This window comes from Glycine soja, chromosome 20 (assembly GCF_004193775.1).
Source record: "Glycine soja cultivar W05 chromosome 20, ASM419377v2, whole genome shotgun sequence".
Lineage (NCBI taxonomy): Eukaryota > Viridiplantae > Streptophyta > Magnoliopsida > Fabales > Fabaceae > Glycine > Glycine soja.
Genome location: NC_041021.1, coordinates 49,053,652 through 49,064,913, shown reverse-complemented (window position 1 = coordinate 49,064,913; position 11,262 = coordinate 49,053,652). Strand labels below are relative to the sequence as shown.

General features: G+C 35.6%; 2 protein-coding genes across 2 annotated transcripts; one reads left to right on the top strand and one right to left on the bottom strand.

Annotated features, from left to right (window-relative positions):
- Window positions 1-234: 234 nt before the first annotated feature.
- Window positions 235-3,573, bottom strand: LOC114403451 (receptor-like protein kinase ANXUR2). Its single transcript, XM_028366445.1, has one exon. The coding sequence runs from the start codon at window positions 3,118-3,120 to the stop codon at window positions 589-591; it is 2,532 nt and encodes an 843-aa protein (XP_028222246.1). The 5' UTR covers window positions 3,121-3,573; the 3' UTR covers window positions 235-588.
- A 5,492-nt stretch (window positions 3,574-9,065) lies between these two features.
- LOC114401440 lies at window positions 9,066-10,588 on the top strand. Its single transcript, XM_028363950.1, has 2 exons — window positions 9,066-9,719; window positions 9,992-10,588. The coding sequence occupies exons 1-2, from the start codon at window positions 9,212-9,214 to the stop codon at window positions 10,069-10,071; spliced, it is 588 nt and encodes a 195-aa protein (XP_028219751.1). The 5' UTR covers window positions 9,066-9,211; the 3' UTR covers window positions 10,072-10,588.
- The last annotated feature ends 674 nt before the right edge of the window (window positions 10,589-11,262 follow it).

The window sequence follows — 11,262 nt, the reverse complement described above, 5'->3', positions numbered from 1 at the left end:
CATGTTGTATAAAGGTAGATTGTTATTCCTTCAAATTCATCTTGTATTCCTACCTTGTCACGAGAATTTCATTCTATCTAGTTGGGAGTGATATAGATTAAGAAGGAATCCGAATTCCCAATCTCTTTCGATTACAGTTCACAGATACATAATCTAAATCCTGACAGTGCTGATTTTGCAGAAACAATACTCATTCTTATAAACTGTAAATGATATTATATATATTCAGCTATATTGTACATAACAAGCAGGGTGAGCTTGATTTTTCAGCCTTTTTATACAACGGGTTGCTATTATGCTATACACAATCAGACTTAATAAGCTATTTAACGTGATAACAAGGGGGAAAAAAAACAAAGAAGGAGAAGAATAAGAAGAAAAGGCAATAAATGGAAAGAGCAATAAAGCCTGTTTACTCTAAAAGCAACGGTGGACGCTGGTTTTGTAATCTTGAATTCCCTGACTTCCTTAAAGCATGAAGCTCTCTGTTATAGCAAAGTGATCATTTGGAACATTTGTGATTTATCTTCATCGTCCTTTTGGATTGGCAATTTGCTAGAAGATGGAAGCAGAGTTATCAGTACTGGACTAGTGGCTAAGGTCATGCTCACTTCCAAGGCTAAGGTTTTTGTAGTGAGCTGCCATGTCATTTTTTTCCAAGTTTACATCTTCAAACTCACTTTCCTCAAGACACGGTTCGTGAGTTGTACCATTCGGGTTTTGTTGCACATTGAGAGCAAATTCAAGATTCCATAAGAGATCATTCATGGAGGGGCGTTCGAATCCAAGATCAGACACACACTTCTCAGCTGCATCAGCAAACTTTTTCAAGCTTTCAGGGTTGATCTGTCCTTTGATGTTGGGGTCAATGATGTCCTCAAGTGTTCCTCTTCTTTTGTTGTACAATGCCCATTCCGCAAGGCTTACTTGTTCCTTTGGAAGGCTAGGATTGAGAGCAGGCCTTGAACAAAGCGCCTCAAATAAAACAACCCCAAATGAGTACACATCTGATTTCTCGGTCAATTGTTGCCTCCTGAAATATTCAGGATCCAAGTATCCAAAGCTACCTTTCACCACAGTACTAACATGACCTTGGTTCATGTTTGGACCCGTTTTGGAAAGTCCAAAATCTGAAACCTTGGCAACCCAATTTTCATCAAGGAGAATGTTGGTTGTTTTGACATCTCTATGAATGATGGTGTACTTTGCACCCGTGTGAAGGTAGTGAAGGCCTCTTGCAGCTCCTATGCAGATCTCCAACCTTTGCTTCCAAGATAGTGTGTCCAATGGCTTGTTTCCTTTGTAAAGGTGCTCCCTCATGGTGCCATGTGCCATGTAGTCATAAACCAGACACATCTCATTATCCTCCTCGCAAAAACCAATCAAGGACACCAAATGCTTGTGTCTCAACTTGGACAGCATCTCAATCTCAGTCTGGAACTCGTTTACTCCTTGTTCTGATTGCGGATTCGATCTTTTGATTGCCACTTTGAACCCATTATCAATAACACCCTTGTAAACCTTTCCAAACCCTCCTACCCCTATCACATTTGACTCATCAAAATTCTTGGTCGCTTGTTTCATCTCTTGTAAGGAGAAATAACGGCACAATCCTTGAGCCATGGCTGATATGTTGGCACTACCAACACTCTTCCCTGACCCAGAGGTTTTGGTGCCTGCGGTGTGTGAATTCCCGTAAATAGGTAGCCAGCTTGATGTGTTGTATGATCCTGGAGCTTTCTTTTTCTTTTGGTGTTGAACAACAACAAGTATTGCAGCCACTAAGGCAAAACCTGCAGCACCCCCAGCAGCACTGCCAATAACAAAAGTCTTATTACTACCATGTTTGTTTTGGAAAGTCTTTGCGTGCTCCTCGTGTTGAATCAACATCTCAGAAGGTTGAGGATTGGGACCAGATAAGTCGGTGTCATTGAGCTTGAACACCTCCACCCCATTGAGCAATGAATCATAAAATTCTGGCTTTGTTTCAAGTGCAGGGTGCAAAGCAAGCCAGAGTTGATCATCACCTGCCTCATCTTTCACATATATCACATAATCTTTATAAGTTGGCACGCCTTTACCTCCTGTCCACCCAATCACATCAGCTTCAGCCTCCGCCGTTTGATTGTTGATGAAGATTTTGAAAACAATTTCATTCACTTTGGAATAGTAATAGTCACAAAAATGCAACCTTGTAAGGTACATGGAGCCCGGATCAACTTGGAAGATCCACGTGAGATTGAAACCCATGTTGACGTCCTTATTGTTCCCCATGGATCTTGAAGTGGAGTACACATTAGGAGGAGCAATATTTTGTGGCATGGTTTTGTAGTCAATCTTGACATCCTTGGTAGCTTGGTTGGTAACACCAGTGGCAGCACCGTATAAATAAGGTGTATCATCGTACCACATTCTGCTTAGACCAGAATCTTGTTTCGGAGATATAAATTGTCCACCAACGTTTAATCTGAACATTGTCTGAAAATGCAAACTTTTTGTATCCATGGTTTGGTCAGAGTACCCCACCAAAGGAGCCGAATCGAACAACTCGGGTATTTCAATAAGCTGAATCCCATTAACAAAAGCGAAAGCACCGTTCTGTTTCTCAGAAGGTTTGAAGGTAAGGGTGAGAGTGTCCGAATCCAAAGGCGCGAGGGAATACTCTCGGTCGAGGTAGGCTTGTGAGAGGGCTTGGCATGTGATTGAGGCGCTGAAATTGGAAAGAAGCGTAACGGCGTTTGATGTGACGGAGAAATACGAATTGGCGGGGTCGAAGGTGTTGTAAACTGCAGGGTAGAAATGGAGCCTAAGCCAATAGCGTTTGTCGGGTTTAACGGGGAACTTGTAGGTTGCTTCGGAGGTAAAAACGCGTGATGTCATGTACGGAACCTCGGAAAAAAGCGAAGGGTCTTGGAAAGAGGCTTTGGAAGTGACGGAGTTGCCCCCTGAGAGGTATTTGTTGTCGGGGGTCCATTGCCTTCCGTCGCTGTCTTTACCGCCACCTTCGCCTAATCCACACCCCAACATCAAGGAATCGCCGCCACCTTTGTCGGGGGGTACGGCGTTTAAGAAAACAGGGAAACAGAACACCAACAAAAGACACGCAATGGTTGAATGCATGATGGAAGAAAATGAATGGAAAAACACGATGGGGCGTACAGGAAAAGATTATGGGGGTGTGGAGTGATGTGAATGAATGAACAAAATGGATTTCCTTTCCGTTTTCCTGTACGCCAGAAGTTAACAACAAACGGTTTTGGGTTTGTTTTTGTGCTGTTGTGATGGAAACGATGGTTGAAAGTTAAAACTCTATGCCATCATCAGCGTGATTGTTCGTGCAGGTGTGAAACAACCTACCTGGATTGGTGGGAACGGACCAAACCAGGCAAGAGGACAAGGCTGAATTTTATTATTTTAATTATTTTTTTATTTTTAATTTTTGGTACAATGAGGAGTTACTATGGTTATGGTCTGTTCTTTTGTTCTGAATTCGGATAGTGGAATTTTTTTTTTTTGGGCTCTTTGACGAGGAACGATAGCGTTCATGGCTGAGAGTTACGGAAGTTGGGAACTAACGACAGGGAGTGAGAATCGTAAATGGTTGAAATTGACTTATTACGAAACCTATATTTAGCATTCCATTTCCATAGAATATGGGATGGGGGAGTGACAATCTGTCATTTCCCGCTTGGATTGGGATTCTGTTCAACGTAAGAGTATCCATCGAATATACCTCAATTCATCTATTCTAATTTGTGAACATTAATTTATAGTATTTTTAATAAAAACAAGTTAAATGGTTTAATAGTTAAAATCTTATCCAATGAAATATGTCACCGGAAACGACCTGAACATTTTCCTCACATTGGATACGAAAGAAACAAAATATAACATACGTACCTAAGCTTTATTAACAGTAATACAGTTTTGAAAATGTTAGATGTATAAGAGGAGTTTCTATTAACAGATTACCGGATGAGCTTAAATATAAAGTACAGTAATGTTTTTTACTCACTTGTTTAAAATTTTCAAAAATTAAAAACTTTTTCTCAGAATACAATCATAAAAATTAAAAATGTGTTGCAAAACCAACAAAGAGCAAGAAATTATCTGATGATTTGTGCCAAAGGGAGGCCGAGGACAACAACGATCAAGACGGACTGACGGAGCAGTGAACAAGGTAGTGGCCTCATGACACACTCCGAGCAGAGCACTCAAGCGAGCACAACAATAGGGATAGGCAAACAAGGTCGCGCGACCATTCAAGCACTCTGAGCGTCACGACGGCACTGAAATGGGTAGTGCGATGTAGTACCGGAACCAGTGCTGGGTTAGGGTGCGAAATGTCATCTTCTTTCTTCTCTCGTGTAGTGTTCACGAGAGTTGAGTCTCACACCAATCACACGGCCACACCAGTGACTCTTACCCAAAAATGCTAGACCCTTCTTCTATTCTATTATTAATTTATTTACTAGTTATTACTTAGGTGTATTTAATGAGCTAATCCGGCTCAAATCCACCTAACATGTGGATTAAGTGAGTCGAATTTATACACTCTTAGTATTACAAAAACTTTTTCTTTTTGGCTCGTTTGACCCGAATCCCCTCATCTGATGAGTTAAGTTGGCTCATGGGACACCCAGCACCCTAGGTGAAAAGGCTAAAATGTCCTTCATCCCATTAATATAAATACGACTATAGTGCGCATCCGTATGATTTCGTCGCAGTGCTTCTTCTTCCTTCGTGTTGTCCTTCTTCCTCCTCGTGGTGGTCTCCTTCATTCTCCTTCTGCTTCTTCGTTCTTCTTCACGCACGTCGTGGTTTCCTTCATTCTCTTGGTGGTTTGTGGTTCTTCGTGGTTGCGGTTCTTCTTCTTCCTTCACTTTCCGCACGACTGTGGTTCTTCTTCTTTCTTTCTTCTTCCTCCACTTCACGCGCCGCTGTGGTTCTTCTTCTTCCTCTTCCATGTGTCATTTCACTCCGTTGGTGCTTCTTCTTCCTCCGTGGGTGCTGGATGTTGTTGTTTTGGATGTTGTTGATATTGATTTGATGTTGTTGTTTGAAGCGATGCCGCAAATAAATATGGCATTTTTCTGAAAAAATCTCATGGATCATCAATCCGTATGGTTCATACGGATTGATAACCTGTATGAACAATACGAATCAGCAATCCGTATGGGTCATTCGGATCGACAATCCGTATAACCCATACGAATTGCTGATCTGCATGGTTTTTTTTTTTTTGTTAAATAATTTTTTTTTTCAATTTTTTTCCTTCTAAATTTGTTTTTTATTTTTGTTTACATTGTAAATATATATATATTTGTCAATTATTATTTAAATTGTTTCGTAGTGTAATGTTGTTTTGTAATGTTAGTGAAATTTTATAATTTTATAATTTTTTATTTATTTATATGTTAAATATTGATTTTATTTATAAAAAAATATATTAGTTATTACTAAGATTAGATTATATTACTAAAACTAAGATTAGATTAGATTAAATTTCTAAAATTAAGATTAGATTGCTAAAGTTAAGATTAAATTGGTGAAACGATTAATTTTCAATATTGTTATATTATACTTGAGTAACTTTAAAAAAGAATCAAAATATATATTTAAAAGATATTGAATTTGTTACTTATGAAAAATATTAAAATCATAATTAAAAATAATTTAAATTTGTTAGTTACAAAAAATATTAAATGAAAATTTTAAATAATTAAAATATGTTATAAAAAATATTGAAACATAATTTTTAATTGTACAATAAATATGTTAGTTATAAAAAATATTGAAACCAAAATTTAAAATATGATACAATTGTTAGTTTAAGATAACGATTGAAATTAAATTTAAAAATATATTAAAATGGGTAGTTATAAATAAATATTAGAATCAAAATTTAAAATTTAAAATATGATAAGATTGTTAGTTTAAGGTAATGATTGAAATCAAATTTAAAAATATATTAAATTTGATAGTTATAAAAAATATTGAAACTAAAATTTAAAATATGATAAGATTGTTAGTTTAAGATAATGATTGAAATTGGATTTAAAAATATATTAAATTTGGTAGTTATAAAAAATATTGAAAGCAAGATTTAAAATATGATAAGATTGTTAGTTTAAGATAATAATTGAAATCAAATTTAAAAATATATTAAATTTGATAGTTATAAAAAAAATGAAAACCAAAATTTAAAATATGATAAGATTGTTAGTTTAAGATAATGATTGAAACCAAATTTAAAAATATATTAAATTTGGTAGTTATAAAAAATATTGAAATCAAAATTTAAAATATGATAAGATTGTTAGTGTAAGATAATGATTGAAATCAAATTTAAAAATATATTAAACTTGATAGTTAAAAAATATATAGAAACCAAAATTTAAAATATAATAAGATTGTTAGTTTAAGATAATGATTGAAATCAAATTTAAAAATATATTAAATTTGGTAGTTATAAAAAATATTGAAACCAAAATTTAAGATTAAAATTTAATTATTAGACACTGTATGGCCATGCGGAATTAAAATTTTTTAAAAAATTATAAACATAGATTCGTATGAGTAATATGAATTGATAATTTGTATGTTTCTATCTACATATCTCTTCTTCTCCGATGATGAATAACCATCTCACTTCACCATATTCTCGTGAATACATCACTGGAGACAAACAACACACTAAGGGTGTAAGATTTTTCAAAAAAAGAAAAAACGCTACAGAGATGAAAATCAAACCTCTTATTTATAACCAAGGGCATTTTTGATATTTTTAAAAACCATTGGGTATTCTAACAAAAATGCTGGATGTTGCAAGTTGCCTAACTATTAGATATGTGTGGAAAAGATTTACAAAAGTAAATAAAAGGGGAGTTGCTATTTACTGTCCCCTTTATCACTAATACACTATAATTTTTTTTTCCAAAAATATCCTAGAATTTGCACTCCTCCAACCTCCACCACCTCCAGCCAACAAGCACAACCTCTGACCGCAGAGTGGAGGTTCTTTCCTGCCGCCTTGAAATACCCTAAAAATTTCAAAAAACAAAAATACGTAATTCATCAAATATTCCACTTCAGCGAAAAAAGTGGAGCCGTTATCCTCATCAACAAGTGCAGATTTGTTATCCTTAGCCCTCTGCATTTCAGAAGCCTAAAAAATTACTATGAAATGAAATGCATTACATCGTAAATTAAACGCCATTTATGATAAGAAATTGAAATGCAAAAGCAAGGAATAAATAAAATCCTTAAAATCTTATCGAAACACAACAAAAAGGCTATCGCCGCTAATTGAAGCCTACATTACAAGCTGAATCAATAATACCATTGGGGAAAATAGAAATGAGAATGTAAACTCTGTGGTTGGAGCACAAAGGCGGGGAGGAGTAAAGGGGAATGCAAAAATTGAAGTGGTCAATTACAAAAGGGGAGTGTAAATTTTAGGATATTTTAGGGGAAAAAATTATAAAGGGAAGTGTATTAGTAAAAGGAGAGAGTGAAAATAACAACTCCCTATGAGACTACAACTGATTGATTCCTTATGGACATGCAAAGAGACTACATCCTCCTTCCATTCCAACAATAGCACCACCAAGTCGTTATTATCTGATTCGCAAATTATCTTCTAGGCACCCAGATTCCAACTACAACTGAGCCCGTGCTTAATGGCTTGAATTTCAACAAACACATGGTCTCCAGAACCCATTGCTAGCTAGTTCAATTGTTTGAGGTAGAGGAAGATAAAAGTAGATCTTTTACGAAACAAATAAGAAGATTTTAAACAGTAAAAATTCTCTATAAACATAATTTATGATATAATATTGTGACATTGATTAATCAATAAAGAGGGTATAAGTAAAACCCAAACAACAAATACAAATTCCAGAGTCTTGGAAAGAAAGAAAATGGTTGCCACATATTTAGCATATTTAATTACCAAGAGGGAAAGCCATAGAATAACTATATGCTAACAAAGACATGTAGGTGAAACCAAGAAAAATATAAAAATTCCTATTAGACGCGAAGGGACAGACTATATATTTGGCAATCCACACTTATTTTTATCATCATAAATATTTTTAAAATTATTTGTATTAGAAAACATTAGAGAATGAATTTTTCATATTATAATAATTGACTTTTCTCGGACGACATAAACTATGTATGGTACTTGGTAGTGATAGAGTAAAAAAGTAATTAATTACATCTTTAGGTAAATCATTTGAACTTATTTTCAAACAAATAAAAAAAAAATTGAAGATAGACTTTAAGCTTAATCTTTAATGTATAGAACTAACAATTCGATCTGAATGCATGAACAGAGAATCAAATGGTATTTTCTGTTTTTTTTTTTTAAATTCGATTTCTAATTTTGCATGCCATGCCGAACATGGAATTTGAAAATAGTAGGGTCCAATTCCATAGAATTTGACATGTTCAAGGTCTGCCCTTGTGGACTCCTTTTGATCTAAAAAAAGAAAAATCCAATTCTAAAAATCTAAACACTAGCTAAAGCCTAGCTACAATGATTCCATGCACCAAATTGGTTATGTTTCCTTCCTTTATTTACGACGGGTATATTTCCCTACGTGCATGCAATTTCTGTTGCATCATCATGCATGCATGTAGACGTAGTTAGTGACAGCTTGTGCTTTAGTGATAATAACAACACTAAACTATACAGTTTGAAAACGATACCCGGCAATGACACGTCACAGGCAACTGAATCAGTTTCAAATGGAACCTCAATTAATTTAGTGTGTGTTTCATTTACGGTTGAAAAATTGATTTTAGGTTCATAATTCTTAATTTTATAATAAAAACATTTTAATTATTGTTAACCTATAGTAGTATATCCCAAATATTTCACCCGAATGTAGCTGCACCCTTCAATAATGAAGCACAACAACACACAGCATACCCTACTAAATATTGCACACCTTCCTCCTACAATGTCGCTGCTTACAGTTACAAATGGACGGTGGAATCTCAAAGCCACAATTCAAACCCCCCCACTATTAGAACACACTATCCCCTCTCTTTTCCTTATCCCACGTTCCCTCCAATTCATTAATTATCCACCCTAACCCATCATTCCTTCACGGCGAGGCAACGCAAGGTGGGTACCCCTTGCTCTGCCTCCGCCGTCACCTACCCATCATTTCAAATATTCATCGACATACCTTTTATAGCTATGAGCGAGGAAAAGCATCAAAAGCATCATGACACCTTGTCTTCATCTTCTTCTACTCCTACTTGTTATTTTTCCTCCTCTTCTTCTTCTTCTTCGCCGGGCGAGTCGGAGGAGGAGCTGCAGCACATGCTGCTGGTGCCGCCGTTGTGGAAAAACAAAAAGAGGCTGTCGAAGCAGTTGTCGATGTGCGAGAAGCCTCGGGACATTGCATGGGAGAGAAGGCGCATGCAAGAGCGGAGGAGGAGTTCGACCGTGTGCGATGATCTCACGGATGAGGACCTGCATGAGCTTAAAGGCTGTATAGAACTTGGGTTCGGATTCAACGAGGAAGATGGTCAGAGACTCTGTAACACCTTGCCCGCACTTGACCTTTATTTCGCTGTTAACCGCAGGTTGTCACCTAGTCCTGTCTCCACCCCTCAGAGCCGTGCCTCTTCCCTCGGATGCCGTTCTTCGTCGTTTGGAAGCCCTAGAAGCGATTCTGATTCCTGGAAAATATGTAGCCCAGGTTTGTTATGTTGTTTTTCGTCACCACAATCTTAAAATTAGTGTTTCATGTCCATGTAAAATCCGCCTAATAAAGGTTTGCATTAAAAGTTAACATAGGTTATTGAATCGTCTAACACAAAAAAAAAAAAAATTATTAAAATGAAATTTCAATTCTGATTTATTGGAGAACAACGTAGCAAAAGTACATTATAAGTATCTATATTTTTTTGTCACTAATTTGGTTAATGTGTTTGTGTTGATGGGGTTTGTGTGTGTGTGTGTGTGATGTAGGGGATGACCCTGAACATGTGAAGACCAAGTTAAGGCATTGGGCTCAAGCCGTTGCTTGTTCTGTGATGCAGTCTTCTTGAGAGAGAAAAAAGTGGGGGAGGTAGTTTGTTTTGTACAGAGAGGGGAGGGGAAAAGCTAGAAAAAATAAAATAATTAAGAAAATAAGAAAAAAAAGGGGTGGTCTCGGATTATTCCTTCTGAGGGGGTTTTCGTTGAAACTAACAAATTCAATATGGTTGGAAGTTGCTTAATTAGAGGACATTATGGTTTATACAATAGCCAATCACCCCATTTTTCTTCACCTTTTTTCTCTTCGAGTTGTTTTAATCTCAAGCTGTCTCGCGCAGGGTGTATTCGTCTTATAGTAATTTTTGGGTCACAGGCCAGGTAAAATACAATAGCATTCGGGTCGGGTGGTTAGGAGATATGGCCTTTCCTTAACATGTATTGTCAAGATATATTCAAGAGACGTCACACCAATCATGAGTATATATATTGAGTAGATGAGTTCTACCCATCTTTAGCTTAGGACATCCTTTGACTTGTCGTGACTTGATTGTAAAAGATAAACATGCAAAATGTAATTGTTCCCTCTGATTCTCTCTTTCCCCAACCCTATCTCATTATCCTTATTTTTGTTTTTTTGGGATTCTTTAGAATTGATGGTAAAAAGGAAAATGTATTCTTGGTAAGGAAAATGAATTGGTAGTTGAAACTGAAATATTCAGAGTTGGCTCACTATTATAACTAGATGTCGAGTTAAACTCTTGATTTCTGTTAACATTTATTTTCGATTAAGTTGTTACATTAAATTTTTTTAAAGACAATCTCTACGTAAAATCGTTTCAATCCACTCTTTTGCATTTTATATATGGACACTTTGATTTGGTTTCACTAGAGTAAATATAAATGTGTAAAGTAATTAATTTGGTGAAAAAATAACTATTGACATCCCAAGCCGTTTTGCTATGCATAGACAATTAGAAATGAAATATAAACTATTGATTTTCTCATTATTTATTCTATAATGTGTTAGTCACTTCAAAGGATCTTTTTTTTTTTGAAATGTAGTGATCACTTCAAAGGAATTGAATCCACAACATTTACCCATCTGAATAACATATCATAATTAAAATGTTGACTTTGTATGGTGAACCACTATATTAAATTAAATTTTAACACTTATTTTCAACTTAATCCTCGAAAAAATAGTTTTTTTAAAATTGAGTTTTAACGTACACTTTTAATTTAATCCATATATAAATAAAATA